The sequence below is a fragment of the Anolis sagrei genome, chromosome 11 (assembly GCF_037176765.1).
Source record: "Anolis sagrei isolate rAnoSag1 chromosome 11, rAnoSag1.mat, whole genome shotgun sequence".
In the NCBI taxonomy this organism is placed as follows: Eukaryota; Metazoa; Chordata; class Lepidosauria; order Squamata; family Dactyloidae; genus Anolis; species Anolis sagrei.
The window spans coordinates 6,661,867-6,679,733 of NC_090031.1; the positions used below are offsets into that span (position 1 = coordinate 6,661,867).

The 17,867-nt window shown below is 44.2% G+C and overlaps 1 protein-coding gene across 3 annotated transcripts in view; it reads right to left on the reverse strand.

Moving 5' to 3' along the window:
• The window catches only part of MAPKAP1 (MAPK associated protein 1), a 162,064-nt gene extending 144,616 nt beyond the window's left edge, over window positions 1–17,448 (reverse strand). For 2 of the 3 annotated variants that reach the window (XM_067471832.1, XM_067471831.1), the window contains exons 1-3: window positions 17,212–17,447; window positions 4,863–5,101; window positions 1,002–1,330 (exon numbers count right to left, since the gene is read on the reverse strand). In XM_067471832.1, the coding sequence (XP_067327933.1) occupies window positions 1,002–1,260 (259 nt within the window). In that variant the 5' untranslated portion in view covers window positions 1,261–1,330; window positions 4,863–5,101; window positions 17,212–17,447. Of the gene's footprint in view, window positions 1–1,001; window positions 1,331–4,862; window positions 5,102–17,211 lie in introns of all 3 variants that reach the window. The other variant, XM_067471833.1, reaches the window with a different exon arrangement.
• Between the last annotated feature and the right edge of the window lie 419 nt (window positions 17,449–17,867).

Sequence of the window (17,867 nt, forward strand, 5' to 3'; positions counted from 1 at the left end):
AAAGTAGGCCTCACTGAGGAAAAAAGTAGTCCTCAGTGCTGGAGAAGGATGAAAGTAGACCTAAGAGATGAAGAAGGGAGAAAGTAGTGCTTAGAGCTGGAGAAGGAAGAAAGTAGACCTAAGAGATGGAGAAGGGAGAAAGTATTTATTTATTTACTGTATTTGTATACTGCCTTTCTCAGCCTGTAGGCGACTCAAGGCGGTTAACAGGGCAAAATTCAAAGTAGTCCTCCCTAGAGCTAGAGAAGGGAGAAAGTAGACCTCAGAGCTGGAGAAGGGAGAAAGTAGTCCTTATTAGAACTGGAGAATGCAGAAAGTAACTGGACAGCAGTCTCAATGACATCTGGGCAACACCGGGTATACATGCTAGCTTATCATAAAAACCAGAGCAATCCAAAATCTCTGTACTGATGTTGATGCTATCTTCTGTAAAGTCAACTTCAGCCTACAGAGACCTTATGGAGGAGAAACTTCCAGAGTCTCAGCTATTGTCAGCCCTGCTTCAGGCCTGGGCTATAGATAGGAAGACTCAAAAACCTGACTCCTAAAAAGATATTACTGGCCAAACAATGTCACTCCCTCCTAGAAAAGGGAAAGTATTTATGACCACACATCCAGATTCAACAATAAGTCATGAAATATCCAGGTTAAACAGTGATCAGTTTGTTCCAAGTTTAATGCAATCACATGACAAACAGCCTTCTAATGTTTAGTAGTATTCCTGAACAGGTAATAACATCTGGACATTGTCAAAATACACATATGCTCTGTGACCAACTGTATATTCGCTAACATCAATTCAGATTATAACCATTTAATTGAATAAGTGGGTACTTTCCTCAAAGCACTGATGACCTTCATTAATGCCAAGATTGGAGACTGGGATGTGGAGCTAAACAAGAGATGATAATCATCATAAAGGATATTTTTATGCCCCAATTGGATTGTATTCAAAAACATCCAATCAGTGTACACTCCATGAATCAACGTTATCTACTCACCTGTGTTGGATCGCCTTCTAATGCCAAAGTCCCAACTCGAGGTAATATCAACCGACTGAGAGTAAACGTAACCCTGAGACTCTCCGTTGTTGGCCTGCGTATCTGAGCTGCTCTCCCCATTGGACGAAGCAGGGTGGAATTTCTCCAGGTCAACGTCGTGGTCAATCAGGACCATTTCGCACATCCCAGTGTCATCGCTGGTCACGTGCGACTGCCGGATGTGAGCCAGGATAATGGTCGGGTTGTCCAAGAAAGCCATCGTGTCCAAGGATCTGTGGCCTTCCCCCTACTATCTTCTTCGATCCATGCTGAACCACAAACTTCTCTACCTAGAAAACATAGAATGGTATTTTAATATACCTATTTACTAGCGTATATACCTGGTGGTGCCTGGGTGTTGGGAACGCTGCCCACCTACATTCTCCTTTCTCAAGCTCTGAGAAGGCCTACTTCACAATGTCTCCCTGGCAACTTGGCTCTTTCCTTCCTTTCTCTCTTCTCCTCATACACATATCACCTTTTTTCCCCCTGAGAGGACTTATTTTCTCCCTTCTCCAGGTCTGAGAAGACCTACATTCTCTAAATCTGAAGACCTACTTTCTCCTTTCTCTAGCTCTGAGGACCTACTTTCTCCCTTCTCCAGCTCTGAGAAGACCTACATTCTCCCTTCCCTATCTCTGAGGATCTTCTTTCTCCCTTTTCTAGCTCTGAGGACCTACTTTCTCTTTTCTCCAGTTCTGGGAGGACTTACATTTTCCCTTCTCCAGCTCTGAGGGCTTACTTTCTCCTCCAGTTCTGAGGGTCTACTTTATCTCCTCTCTAGCTCTGAGGACCTACTTTCTCCTTTCTCCAGTTCTAGGAGGACTGACCTCACAATGTCTTCATGTCAACACTCTGCCAAGCACCGCTTAAGGACATGAACAGCCTCCACAGCAGTAGATGGAAAGGAGTGATAGAGTTGACATCTAACTCCATAACCCCAGATGATCTCTCCCAATGGCTTCATGTAGATGTTAAACAACATAGGGGACAGTATTGAGCCCTGTGTGATCCCACAGGACAATGGATACGAGGCTGAGCAGATGTCCCCAATCAACACCTTCTGGAAACGGTCCTCCAGGAAGGACCAGAGCTACTGCAAAACAGTACCTCCAAGGGAAGCGTGTCAGGCTGGAGGGAGGCTCGAGCCAGTGAGTCCCTTCAAAGCATGGGGGTTCTGTGTGGGAAAATTGGCCCAATTCTATCATTCACGAGGTTCAGAATGCTCTCTGATTGTATAAATCCCAACAATTACAACTCCCAAATGTCATGGTCTGTTTTCCCCAAACTCCACCAGGGTTCACATTTGAGCATATTGAGTATTTGTGCCAAGTTTGGTCCAGATCCATCCACTGCGAGTCCACACTGCTCCCTGGATGTAGGTGAACGACAACTCCAAAACTCAAGGTCAATGCCCACCAAACTTTCCCAGTATTTTCAATTGGTCATGGGAGTTCTGTGTGCCAAGTTTGCTTCAATTCTATCGTTGATGGAATTCAGAATGCTCATTGATTGTAGGTGAACTATAAATCCCAGCAACTACAACTCCCAAATGACAAAATCAATCCCCCCTCCAACCCCACCAGTATTCAGATTTGGGTGTTATCAGGTATTTGTGCCAAATTTGGTCCAGTGAATGAAAATACATCCTGCAATTCAGATATTTACATTACGATTCATAACAGTAGCAAAATTAGAGTTAGGAAGTCTCAATGAAAATTATTTTATGTTGGGGGTCACTATAGCATGAGGAACTGTATTAAGGGGTCGCGGCATTAGGACAGCTGAGAAACACTGTCCTAGACCATGGGTGCATCCACACTGCAGAATTAATGCAGATTGGCATCACTTTAAATGCAATAACTCAATGCTATGGAATTAGGAGATTTGTAATTTGAGTATTTCTTTTGCCTTTCCCTGTCAGAGTGTTCGTGTTTCATAAAACTACCTCTCCCAGGATGATCTCAGATATTGGAGAGACTTCATAGCACAAAAGGGAGGTGGGTTCCCTTTGTAAGTACCACGTTCCCTCCAAAATGTAAAAAACCCAACTCACCTTAAAGACCTGCAAAAAAAGAAAGAAACCCCAACTCCCAATCAAACATTACTGCTGCCCTATCAACGTGTCATATAAACGCTGGCATGTTAATTGTGTATTTATAAAATGGTTAATGGCTAGTTAATTTACCTCCCACACTATTATTGTACTTGAAAATGATTTAACGTCTGCCGAGGGAGTTAACAACATGTTAACGGCAGATGTATCGGCTGCTCTATTTATTTGAATCCTTCCACGCCAAAACCTGGGCTTCAAACCGCTTTACGGCCAGGATTGTTAAACAGGTTCAGAATTCTTTGTATCGCTTTTTAATGAACAGTTGGCACTCCTTTTGTTAGACGACAGGAAAGAGAAGGATGTTGGCTAATCTGATTCTATGGTCAGATGGAGTCCACTTCTGATGACTAGACTGAGAGGAGAAAACATCAGAAGACGGCCATCGAGCATCACATCCTGTTTCTAAACTTCCCAATGGGTTGGAAACAGATGGCTGAGCTAGCTTGGAAACTCTTTCACTCTTTGTGTTGTTGAAGGCTCTCATGGCCGAAATAACTAGGTTGCTGTGAGTTTTCCTGGCTGTCTGGCCATGTTCCAGAAGCATTCTCTCCTGGCATTTCACCCACAGCTATGGCAGGCATCCTCAGAGGTTAGGAGGTCTGTTGGAAATTAGGCAAGTGGCGTTTATATACCTCGGTGGGAGAAAGAACTCTTGTCTGCTGGAGGCAAGTGTGAATGTTGCAATTGGCCACCTTGATTAGCACTGAATGGTTTTGCATTGAGGGAATCATTGACCGCATAGTCTCCAGGGCAGCAGAATACAAGCCTGCTCTCCCTCCCTTAGGACAGCCTTTCAAATATTTAAACATAGCTCTCATGGCTCCTCTTGACCTTCTCTTCTGGGGCTAAATGTACCCATGCTCCTCAGAAGGATTCATGGTCTCCAGACTTTTGATCCTTTTAGTCACCCTCCTCTGGACACCTTCCAGCTAGTCAATATCTCTCTTAAATTGTGGTGGTCAGAATTGGACACAGTATTCCAGGTAAAGTCTGACCAAAACAGAATAAAGAGGCGCCATGACTCGATTGATCTAGACATTAGACTCCTTTTGGTGTAGCCTAAAATCCCATTGGCCCTTTTAGCTTCTGCATCACACTGTTGGCTCATGTTCAACTTGTTGTCCAGTAAGACTCCAAGATTGTGTCTTTATGGTACAATGTGGGTCGGAATGGATCACAGAGCCTCTTCTCACACCGAAGTTACACAGAAGCTTCACATAGTAGCTTTACACACAGCAGCTTTCACACGGGAGCTTCACATATGATGGCCTTCAACCTGGGGCTTCTCTCACCGAAGCTTCTCACACCAGGCCTTCTAACACTGAGGCCTTTCTCCCACTGAGGGCTCTCTCAGACTGAGGCAAACTAACACTGAGGCCTACTAACACACTGAGGCCTTTCTCCCACTGAGGCCTTCTCACACTGAGTGCTCTCTCATGCTGAGGCAAACTAACACTGAGGCCTACTAACACACTGAGGCCTTTCTCCCACAGAGACCTCTCACAGACTGAGGGTTCTCTCAGATTGAGGGCTCCTAAGCTACAGGCACACCTGCTTATATTGAACTACAGCTTTTGCTGAGTCACTGCATCCATTTAACCTTTTCAGTACTTGACTCACATTTTTGTGATTATTATTTTTTTAATTTTTAATATTTCTGACATAGATGGCTTGGGCTCTCTTAGAAGAAAAAAGAGAATACTTACTTTGAAGAATTTTTGATTGTGAGTCTACGAAGCTGCCTTAGAGTGAATCAGACCATCCGTCCATTGAGCCCAGTGCTACTAACTCTGCTAGTAACTCTCCAGGGTTCAGAGACAGTGATTTCTCCACTTTTTGAGAGTACTTTGTTTAGCTGGAAACACTGAATCTCGAACCTGGGACCTCTTCTGTGCAAAACACGTGTTCTACCATGAAGCAACGGTCCCTAGCCATACTTCAGTTCCTATAGGGAGAGAGAAGGGGGGGGGGGAGAGAGAGAGTGCACCAATTTAATATAATTTTTAAAGAGAAAGCTTTCAGAAAACAGCACCACACACCCTCACCTGGGATCTAATGCTTGCAGATGCCTGTCAAGTATAAATACATCTGCTAAGAAACACCGCTCCTAAATACATTTCTTATCCAGAGCTTCAAAGCAGTACATTAAGAGCAATTTTCTTCCTTGCTATCCATCCCACCCGAAGTAACAGGGGCCAACAAGTAGTAAGCATTATAACAATAATTATGTTAACATTAGGGTAGAGGGGGGATTGGTGGCTGTTGTAATTTTTCCTGTCTTAAAAAGGCAACATTGACAGTTGATGTTGCATTACTTGTTACACATGAATACTGAGTAACTTTGATACAGAATGTGATACTCCTTAAACTAACAAATAACACTTTAGTTTAAATAAAATGCAAGCCTAACACTTGTATGAATGTTAATTTGACAAGATGATTAAATCTGCATGGATATGCCTTCCTTTCCTCAAGTGACAAAGAAATCTTACTCTTAAGAGGAGGCAGCAGAGAAAGCGCTAACTTTTCCCCTAAACATTTGTGCAAAGAAAAAAGAAACCATTGTTATGTTTTAAAAGAAAATACAATGGCTTTGAAATCAATCTCTCTTTCCTTCCTCCCTCATCACCCCCTTTCTCCCTCTCTCCCTTCTTTCTTCCCTTCCACCCTTTTGTTCTTCCTTCCCTTTTTCCTCCCTCCTTCCCCATCTCTTTCTCCTTCCTTCCTTCCTTCCTTCCTTCCTTCCTTCCTTCCTTCCTTCCTTCCTTCTCTCCCTCCCTCCCTCCCTCCCTCCCTCCCTTTTGTTTTTCCTCCCTTCCCTCTTTCCTCCCTCTCTCCATTCCCTTCTACCCTTCCTTGCTTCCATCCTTCTCTTCCTTCCCTCCCTCTTTCACCCTCTCACCCTTCTTTCTTCCCATCCACTCTTTTGTCCTTCCTTCCCTCTTTCCTCCATCCTGATCCTCCCTCTCTCTCTCCTTTCTTCCTTCCTTCCCTTTCCTCCGTCCCTCCATTCCTTTCCACTTTTCCTTCCTTCCATCCATCCTTCTCTTCCTTTCTTCTCTTTCCTTCCTTCCTTCTTCTCTCCCACCCTTTCGTCCTTCCTTCCTTCCCTCTTTCCTTCCCTTCCCCCTCTTTCTCCTTCCTTCCCTGTTGTCTTTCCTTCCTTCTCTTTCCTCCCTCCCCCTATTCCCTTCTACCCTTCTTTGTTTCCATCCTTCTCTTCCTTCCTTCCCTCCCTCTTTTGTCCTCTCACCCTTTTTTCTTCTCATCCACTCTTTTGTCCTTCCTTCCCTCTTTCCTCCATCCTTACCCTCCCTTTCTCTCTCCTTCCTTCCTTCCCTCTCTTTCCTCCCTCCCTCCATTCATTTCCACTTTTCCTTCCTTCCATCCATCCTTCTCTTCCTCCCTTTCTTCTTTCTTTCTTTCATTCCTTCCTCCTCTCCCTCCCTCCCTCCCTCCCTCCCTCCCAGCCTCTCGTCCATTCCTTCCCTCCCTCTTTTCTCCCCACTCCCCCCTCTCACATTCTCCTTCCTTCCGCTTTGTCTTTCCTTCCTTCTCTCTTTCCTCCCTCCATTCCCTTCCACCCATCCTTCTCTTCTTTCCTTCCTTGCTCCTCTTTTTCCTTCCTCCTTTCCTCCGGGGGATGTTTAGCTGGGAGAAGAGAAGGTAGAAAGGGAACATGAGAACCATGTTTCAAGATGTCAAAGGGTGTCCCATTGAGGAGGGGGAAGAGGGAAGGGGAAAACTGACTTTCTGCTGCTCTAGAGACCAGGGCACAAGGGAGCAATGAGTTCACATGGAAGGGAAAGAGATTCAACTGAAAAGATTAGGAAGAACTTCCTGAGAGTAAGAGCTGTTGGAGAATGGTGATGGCTGCCTCGGAACGTGGTGGAGTCTCCTTCTCTGGAGGCTTTTCCGCAGAGCTTGTCTATTGGAAGTCCTTTGATTGTGCCTTCTTGCATGGCAGGGGGTTGGACTGGATGGCCCTTGAGCGTCTCTTCCAGCTCTAGGATTCTATATCAGGAGTAGGCAACACAGGGCCTCATGGATGCACTTTTTTCTCTCCCATCCACCATCTCATCCTGACCAAGGCTAACCCTTTTGGAATCCAAATGTTTCCTGCCTTTCATTCACTTTCTGCCTCCAAAAGAGAAGAGGAAGAGGAGGAAAGGGCAGGGAACCCCCTCTTGCCTAACCTGCCCACCCCACTCAGCCCACCATGCAGTCCACAAGTTAGAAAGTTTGTCCATGCCTGTTACAGACTCACGTACAAGTCTAGAAATCTTTGGCCAAAAATATCAACCCAAAAAATGTAGGTTGACTTATTCAAAGGTTGTCTCTTATAGAGGAAACATTAGGAGCCCCCAGTGGCACAATGAGTTAAACCCTTGTGCCAGCAGAACTGAAGACCGACAGTTCGGAGGCTCAAATCCGGGAAGAGCATGGATGAGCTCCCACTGTCAGCTTCAGCTCCCTGTGCGGGTACATGAGAAAAGTCTCCTACAAGGATGGTAAAACATCAAAAGATCCAGGCATCCCCTGGGCCATGAACCTGCAGACAGCCAATTCTCTCACACCAGAAGCGTCTTGCAGTTTCTCAAGTCTCTCATGACAAGGAAAAAAAAAGGAACAATTTCCGGGTTGTTGTAGGTTTTCTCGGGCTATATGGCCATGTTCTAGAGGCATTCTCTCCTGACGTTTCACCTGCATCTATGGCAAGCATCCTCAGAGGTAGTGAGGATGCTTGCCATAGAAAAAAACCTACAACAACCCGGTGATTCCGGCCATGAAAGCATTCGACAATACAAGGAACAATTTCCTCAATGTATCCATAATCGTAGCAGAATCCATCCTTTGGGTCCTATCAGAGTCCATGATTTGGGCCCCAAAGCCTGTCCTTGACTCCTGCGTATACATACAGTATATATTTCATCCCATTTGGTCAAAGCTTTGTCTGTAAACCAACTCTTCCTCGGACATAGCGATATCCCGCATCAATATGTTAAGCAAATAAATAAGGGGTTTGGTGGGTGAGGAAATCGCCGCACTTATAAATTAGGCCAGACAAATCCGTTCCTCAAACTCCCGCCTGCAAAGAGCATTCTATCAATATAGCGAAATGCTAATCTCCTAATTAACAACCTAATTAGGTAATTATGGCTTTGCAGAGGGACGCCTAAATGAAATATGACAACATGGTCACCTCTTTATACGGCACCTGTGGGCCTTTTCAGCTGTCACCACAAAGAGTGCAATATCAATTGGAACAGATGACAAAGCGGTGTCATTTTTCATTCCGATATTGTGCTGAGCAGGACGGGACGGGAGCCGTTTTCAAAAAAAAAAAAAGCAGCATCTTGCCTGATTTAGATGTGTTTGAGGCAGAATGCTTGATAATATATATATAATAAACAAAACTCCCAACATGAATGTGATTGAATTTGGCATACTGGCAGACAAGGAGGCAGAAGAACTTTGCTGTTCCCTTTGTTGTTCTGATAGTATGCAGTGCTTTCAACTTAGGGCTGACTCTGCCATGAGGCAAACTAAGACGATTGCTGTGAGTTTTCCGGGCTGTATGGGCATATTCCAGAAGCATTCTCTCCTGTCTTTTCACCCACATCTATGGCAGGCATTCTCAGAGGCATTTCCAAACTCCTCAACCTCTGAGAATGCCTGCCATAGATGTGGGTGAAGACAGGAGAGAATGCTTCTGTAACATGGCCATGCAGCCCGGAAAACTCACAGCAACCCAATGATTCCAACCATGAAAGCCTTAGAAAACACATAGAATCATCTTAGTTTGCCTCATGGCAGAGTATGAGGATGACCTGGGAAGGAATCCCACTGGAGCATTGCAGCACACCCAAATACCTGGGAGTCACTCTGGACCATGCTCTGACCTACAAGAAGCACTGCCAAAACAGAAACAATTGCTAGAAACAATATCATGCGAAAGCTGACTGGCACAACCTGGGGATCACAACCAGACACAGTGAAGACATCTGCCCTAGAGCTATGTTACTCTGCTGCTGAGTATGCATACCCAGTGTGGAGCACATCTCACCACACTAAAACAGTTCTTAATGAGACATGCCGCATTATCACGGGGTGTCTGCGCCCTACACCACTGGAGAAATTACACTGTCTAGCCAGTATCGCACCATCTGACATCCGCCGGGAAGTAGCAGCCAATAGTGAAAGGACCAAGGCAATGACATCTCAAGGGTATCAGCCAGCACGTCAACGACTTAAATCAAGAAATAGTTTTCTAAGATCTACAGAGACACTAGCTGGAATGCCCCAGCAAGCAAGAGTCCAAAAGTGGCAGGCTCAAACCCAGAACTTCAATCAATGGCTGATACCAAAGGAGAGACTCCCCCTGGGCACACAGAAAACTGGGCGACTTGGAAGGCGCTGAACAGACTGCGCTCTGGCACCACGAGATGCAGAGCCAATCTTAAGAAATGGGGCTACAAAGTAGAATCCACGACATGCGAGTGTGGAGAAGAGCAAACTACAGACCACTTGCTGCAATGCAACCTGAGCCCTGCTACATGCACAATGGAGTACCTCCCTGCGGCAACACCAGAGGCACTCCAAGTGGCCAGTTACTGGTCAAAGGACATTTTAATCAACTACCAAGCTTGCAAATTCTGCATTTTGTCTGTTTGTTTTTGTTAAAAATGCAATACAAATGTCTGGTTGTCGATGACACGATAAATAAATAAATGGCAGAGTCAGCCCTAAGTTGAAAGCACTGCATACTATCAGAACAACAGGGATAGCAAAGTTTTTCTGCCACTTTAGACACCTCACTCAGTCTGCACCCAAGTTGCTTTCTGGAAGGGAAAGCTGGAGCCACACGAGTCCTCCCGATGTTAAAGGCAACCTAAACAACTCATCTGTGCACTGAAGAAGCAATGACCTCAAGCCCCCGCACGCAGAGGGAGTTACAGCAAAACACACAGAACTGTTTGACAACTTAGTTGTAATAAACCACTTAGAGCAGCCAAGGCTGCCTTCTTCGGATCCTCTCGGTCAGGGTGACCTCAGATCCGACAATGCGGCTAAAGAGTTCAACCAATAGTCAAATCAAGCCCACACAATCCTCCCACCACCGGAGATTGGCTTGCAATGAGCAAAGCCAGCCTGCTTTACTCATTGCAAGCTGTCATTTGAGATGGGAAAAGAGAGGTGGGTCTGAAAGGCTTGGGCTGAATGGCTCTAAAAATGCTGGTTATTACTGCAACATCATTTTGCTAAACGTTTCAGTGGTGGACTGGGACTTGGGAGAGACAGGACAAGTCTTCATCGAGCCACAAAACTCTGAGTGACCTCAGGCCGGTCGCTCTCTGTCATCTTGACCTACAATACAGGCCTGTAATGGGCATAAAATGAGGAACAAGAGGGTTCAAGTGAACTGATTTGAGCTCATCCGGAGCAAAGTCAGGGTATCAACTCAATTATTAAATCAATACTACTACTACTACTACTACTACTACTAATAATAATAATAATAATAATCCTTCCAGTTTTTTCTGTTGGTCATGGGAGTTCTGTGGGCCAAAACTGGCTCAATTCCATCATTGGTGGAGTTCAGAATGCTCTTTGATTATTGTTTAACTATAAATCCCTGCAACTACAACTCCCAAATGACAAAATACCCCCCACTCCAACCCCACCAATATTCAAATTTGGGTGTATTGAGTATTAGTCTGACTTGACCATGGTGGTCCACGCCTTAGTTACTTCTAGACTGGATTACTGTAATGCACTCTACGTGGGGCTACCCTTGAAGACGCCCTGGAAACTACAACTTGTCCAATGTTCAGCAGCCAGATTAATAACTGGGGCTAGTTATAGGGAGCGGTCGACCCTCATGTTTAAGGAGCTCCACTGGCTGCCGTTTATTTTCCGGTCCCAATTTAAGGTGCAGGTTATCACCTACAAAGCCCTAAACAGTTTGGGACCCGGCTACCTTCGTGACCATATCTCTTTCCACGTACCAACCAGAGTCCTTCAATCTTCGGGGGATGCCCTCCTTTCGCCCCTATCAATCTCACAAGCTCATCTTGTGGGCACAAGGGAGAGAGCCTTCTCCTCTGTGGCTCCCCAACTCTGGAACTCATTACCCGAAGAGATCAGGAAAGCCCCTTCACTAGAAACGTTCAAAAAGAACCTTAAGACCTGGCTCTTTTGCTGCGCCTTTGGCGAGTAGGTGCACAACATGATACTATTGCTCCCCTCAACGCTTCTGCCACTGGAGTACATGTCCTCCAAATGGGAAGTTAAGTTTCACAACCCTGTGTGTTTTCATGAGCTCCCTGCAAATAACCTGCTCCTATTTTTATCTCATTAGAGTCTTTTAATCATTTCATCCTGTACATGTGGCCCGCCCACTTTTATCGTGATTGTGTTTATTGGAATGTTATTTTGTTACTGTGTTTATACTTTTTATCTTCTTCTATGTAATTTTGATTATGTTGCTTGTTGTTTATGTTTTGATTTTATTTTGCAGTAACATGTCCTGTGCTTGGCCCCATGTAAGCCGCTCCGATTCCCCATTGGGGAGATGGCAGGGTATAAATAAAGATTATTATTTGTGCCAAATTTGGTCCAGTGAATGAAAATTCATCCTACTTAGCAGATATTTACATGACGATTCAGAACAGTAGCAAAATTACAGTTATGAAGTAGCTACCAAAATAATTTTATGGTTAGGGGTCACCACAACATGAGGAACTGTTCATAAGGGGTCATAGGAATAGCAAGATCAAGAAACACTGCTCTAGATATTACTGAGGTTGCAACTCCTATTAGCTTAGGTAATTTTGATGATGATGGAAGCTGCAGTGCCATTACTATCACATGTCTCGCTACTTTGTAAATAAAAGGAAACAAGGCTGCTGACTGAAAGACAAAGAATCCAGTGTATTATCACTAGCATCAAAATAATATCATGTCTTAATGTCAATAGTACTCAGCAAGGGCTACTTAGTATAAAATCATGCATAAATCTAGAATTTTTTTGTCAAAATATTTAGCCAAAACAATGTATCCACAGATCAATGTAAGTGTTGCATCTTAATTCTTATCCAAAAAGGAAACATCCTCTTCCCTGAACAGAGAAACAAAAGTTAAGAGATTTATCCATCCTGGAACGAATAAAAAAGAAGCATTAACTCCCTCATTCTTTGCTCTGTCCAGCACAACACTGTTTCTAGCCTTTTAGAATGGCTGGGTAGGGAAATGGCAGCAAAATGTGATCTTTCCCCTCGCCTAGAATGACCCTTGACTTATCCATGGGTGATATCAAAACCCATAATTTCAGTTCCTGAATTCTGCCCTTGACTTATACACGAGTACACATGGTATAATGAGATTTCACTATCACACCGTGTTGCTCAAACATACCTCAAATGCTAATGTGGAAGTATATATTTTACACTTCAAGATACTATATCGTGATCCTCACAGCAACAACTCAACAGTGATTAAGAGAAAGCATTCTAACACAGAGACTAAATACAATAATATATTGGAACAATATATAAAGACGCTTTGAGTATCCTTTGAGAGAAAAAATTGGGTGTAAATAAACATAAACACAATAATAATAACAATATTGGTATCTCTTCACATTATTTGGAGTTAGAAGCACAGGAACCCTATGAAAGTGGAAAAATTGTAAATAAAAACACTAAAAATCTATATAAATAAAAATGTAATGTTCGTTTGTGGGATTAATATAACTCAAAAACCACTGGATGAAATGCCGCCAAATGAGTGACTATCACTCAAAAAAACTGAGTTTGTCATTTGGATGTTGTAGTTTCTGGGGTTTATAGTTCACCTACAATCAAAGAGCATTCTGAACTCCACCAATGATGGAATTGAACCAAACGTGGCACACAGGGCGCCCATGACCAACAGAAAATAATGGAAGGATTTGGTGGGCATTGGCCTTGAGTTTGGGAGTTGTAGTACACCTACATCCAGAGAGCACTGTGGTACTCAAACAATATTCCATATGCCCAACTAGGAACACAGTTGGAGGAAATAGACTTGACATTTGAGAGTTGAAGTTACTGCGATTTATAGTTCACCTACAATCAAAGAGCATTCTGAACCCCAAAAATGATAGAATTGGGGCAAACTTCCCACACAGAATCCCCATGACCAATAGAAAATACTTAAGGCCATCCAGTCCAGCTCCCTTCACCAGGGCAAGAAAACGTAATCAAATCCTGTTTACCCACAAGCATAAAGAAATTACATATATTAGAAAAAAAAACACTTTCTCATTACTTTATTTTCCAGATCACCAGACTGGGCCAAAGCAATGTGTGGTAGGGGACGGCTAGTTGTAAATAGAAATCAGTTGAAAGATTCACACCTAGCTCCAACAGACAATAGTTCTTTGTCCCACCCTGGTAATTTCACAGATATATAAACCCAATTTTCTTAGTTCCAACAGACTTCACAACCTCTGAGGATGCTTGCCACAGATGCAGGCGAAACACCAGGAGAGAATGCCTCTAGAACATGGCCATATAGCCTGAAAGAAGCTACAACAACCCAGTGATTCCGGCCATGAAAGCCTTCGACAATACAAAAAATACTATGTTTTAATGTGAGAAAACACCTCTCTAGGAAACTCTTCAGAATAGTTTGATTGATACGTCATCTCTTGGAATCTCTTGAAAATATCTAGAGATCCCTTGAGACAACGATTTAATGAAATAATCCATGAAAAATCAAAACCACAAATGTGGAGGTCTAACTGTGCATTGGGTAATAGAAGGATAGCTGGGTCCGGAAGCTCCGAGCTTTACGGAGATGCCGCATTGCTCCTTCGGAAATGCTATTTGTGCAAGAGAGACTTAGCTAATGTATGCCAGGCCGGAGACAGATAATATAGAAGGAATGTATGAGTTCTTTAATAGTGAAACCCTAACCCTTACCCTAATCCTGAACCATACCATAAGCCTAAACCTAACCCCTTACCCAAACCCTTACCCTAACCCTAAACCGTTGCCTAACCGTAACCCTAACCCAAACTCTAAACCTTGCCTTAACCCTTGCCCTAAGCGTCCTCTCCTTTCTATCCTTCCATTGCTCTCTCCGCTCTCACTCCATCTCCTCTTTTTCCTTATTCACAGCCACCTTTGCGGCATCTCCGTAATGCTCCGAGCTTCCGGACCCAGCTATCATACTATCACCGTGCATTGTTTGGCATACGAAATGTACATGAAACATCAGTGGATTTTGTGTTGCGACTTGGTCTCATCTCCAAGAGATCTCAATAGGCACATGCAAATGTTCTGAAATAAAGAGGAAAATTCAAAACACAAATCATTCCTGGTCCTGAGGGTTTCAGATAAGGCAGACTGAACCTCTCCATAATAATATGATATTATCATTATATATTTTATATTACATGCAATATTACTAACTAGCCGTCCCCTGTCACGCGTTGCTGTGGCCCTGTCTGTGTATATGTGATTTTGAGTGTATATATGTGTATATGTGTGTGTATATCTGTGTGTTTGCATATATATGTGGATTTAAGCATGCGTTGTAATGTAATTTTTGTTTTTTGCCTTTTTACGTCTTTTCTGCTGTGTTTTTCAGTTTTTTTAATGAGTGATGGTCACTTGTTGGCCTGATAGGTGTATTGTGTCTAAATTTGGTGTCAATTCGTCCATTGGTTTTTGAGGTGTTAATCCCACAAACGAACATTACATTTTTATTTATATAGATAATATTACAATATAATGGTATAGTACAATATAGTAATATATAATACTGATATTGTACTATGCTAATAATATAATATATTGGATGCATATATATCTTGTAAGCTGCTCTGAGTCCCCTTCGGAGTGAGCAGGGTGGCATATAAATGTCGTAAATAAATAAATGAATGAATACATTGATAGACTTGGTCTTCAAATAGTCACCATAACTATTATTATGTTCTGGCCAAGCTTACTTGTCTGAACGCATTTCCCTCTACGTCCCGCTTTGCAGTTTAAGATCATCCAGGGAGGCCCTGCTCTCGCCAGCATCGCAAATAGTCTGGCAGCGACAAGAGACAGGGCCTTCTCGGCTGTAGCCCCCCGCCTGTGGAACTTGCTTCCTAACAAGGTAAGATCGGCTTCATCCCTCCTGTCTTTTAGGAAGAAACTGAAGTCGTGGTTCTGGGACCAGGCTTTTGGACAGCAGGTATAAACAGTGCTTTGGATATGAAATTTGACTGGAATGGTGATACGGTGGTTAATGCTGCTTTTATTGTTTTAATTAATGTTCTATTCATTATTTTAATTGTTGTTATATTGCTTTGTTATATTTGATGGCCGGGACATCCGTAGGGATACCAAGGGGGCTGTTTATAAAGCTATTCTCCTCCCAACCCTGCTCTATGCCTGTGAGACGTGGACTGTCTACAGACGTCACATGCAACTCCTGGAATTATTCCATCAGCGCTGCCTCCGGAAAATCCTGTGAATCTCTTGGGAAGACAGGCGGACAAATGTCAGCGTGCTGGAAGAAGCAAAGACCACCAGCATTGAAGCGATGGTCCTCCGCCATCAACTCCGCTGGACTGGCCACGTTGTCCGGATGCCCAACCATCATCTCCCAAAGCAGTTGCTCTACTCCGAACTCAAGAATGGAAAACGGAATGTTGGTGGACAGGAAAAGAGATTGAAAGATGAGCTCAAAGCCAACCTTAAAAACTGTGGCATAGACACTGAGAACTGGGAAGCCCTGGACCTTGAGCGCTCCAGCTGGAGGTCAGCTGTGACCAGCAGTGCTGCAGAATTTGAAGAGGCACGAATGGAGGGGGAAAAAGAAAAACGTGCCAAGAGGAAGGCTCATCAAGCCAATCCCGACTGAGACCACCTTCCACCTGGAAACCAATGCGCTCACTGCAGGAGAAGATGCAGGTCAAGAATAGGGGTCTAACACTGATCCTGGAAGTCTACCCTACCTGGCCAATGAGGGATTGCCTAAGAGAGATATATTTGATGGCATCAAATTGTGGCAAATGTAAGCCACCCTGAGTCCCCCTTCGGGGGTTGAGAAGGACAGGGCAAAAATACTGGAAATAAGTAAATGAATCTATATAAATAAAAATGTAATGTTCATTCGTGGGATTAACAGAACTCAAACACCACTGGGGGAATTGACACCAAATTTGGACACAAGACACCTAACAACCCAATGTGTGTCCTTCACTTAAAAAATGATTTTTGTCACTTGGGAGTTGTAGTTGGTGGGATTTATAGTTCATTTCACTTCACTTTCTTATTTCACCTTTCTTAGTTCACCTACAATCAAAGAGCATTCTGAACCCCACCAATGATGGAATTGAACCAAACTTGGCACACAGTTCTCCCATGACCAACAGAAAATACTAGAAGGGTTTGGTGGGCAGTGTCCTTTGATTTTGGATTTGTAGTTCACCTACATCCAGAGATCACTGTGGACTCAAACAATGATGGATCTGGACCAAGCTCTACACGAATACTCAATATGCCCAAATGTGAACACTGGTGGGGTTTGGGGAAAAGAGAATCTTGACATTTGGGAGTTGTAGTTGCTGGGATTTATAGTTCACCTACAATCACAGAGCATTCTGAACCCCACCAACGACAGAATTGGGCCAAACCTCCCACACAGAACCCCCATGTGGGCTACAGCAACGTGTGGCAGGGGACGGCTAGTAAATAATAAAGTAGGAGTATATGTGTGTGTATATATATATAGTTATTATTATTATGTAGAACAGTGATTCTCAACCTGTTAGTTCCCAGGTGTTTTGGCCTAGTTTCCAAGAGACCTCACAACTTCTGAGGATGCCTGCCATAGATGCAGGAGAAACGTCAGGAGAGAATGCTTCTAGGGCATGGCCAGACAGCCTGGAAAACTCACAGCAACCCGGGGATTCCGGCTATGAAAGCCTTCCACAGGACCCCCAAGTGGTATCCGAGTGGGCGGGGCCTGGGCGCGAGTGGGCGGGGCCTGGGCCTCGTTCCTCACACTTACAGGCCTTGTGAGAGGCGCTGCTTCCTCTCCTTCCTTCCTTCCTTCCCTCACTCTCCCTTCCTCGAAAGGGGGGAAAAACCGAGCGGCAGCCGGATATAAGACTCCCCGGGAGAATAGCGGCGTCGGCAGGCCCACAAGAGAGACGCTCCGGACACCAAGCTTCCCTCACAGACGCGCTGACCCGGAAGCCGTCGTGCAACCATTCGGAAGTGACCCAGACTACGCGACGGGGGGGAGGAGGAGGGAGAGAGAGAGAGGAGGTCGCGCGCCCAGTTAGGCTTCTGCGCGTGCGCGCCGAGCCCTGGCAGGCGGGGCCGAAAGCGGCACAGTTAGCCGCCTTCTGCGCATGCGTCACGTCCAGCGGTTCCCTTTGGAGACTCCAGCGCTAGGTCCTAGCGCCGCCTGATTCCATCTTTATTTTTAACTTTCTATTTATTTATCTCCCGCTTTATCTCTCCATATGGAGACTCAAAACGGTTGACAATTGAAAACATTATGCAAATATGCAATAAAAACCTTGAGGACCTTCTTGCAACCACACCAGAGGCACTCCAAGTGGCCAGATACTGGTCAAAGGACATTTAATCAACTATCAAGCTTGCAAACTTTGTGTTTTGTATGTTTGTTTTGTCTTTTTGTTTTTGTTAAAAATTTAA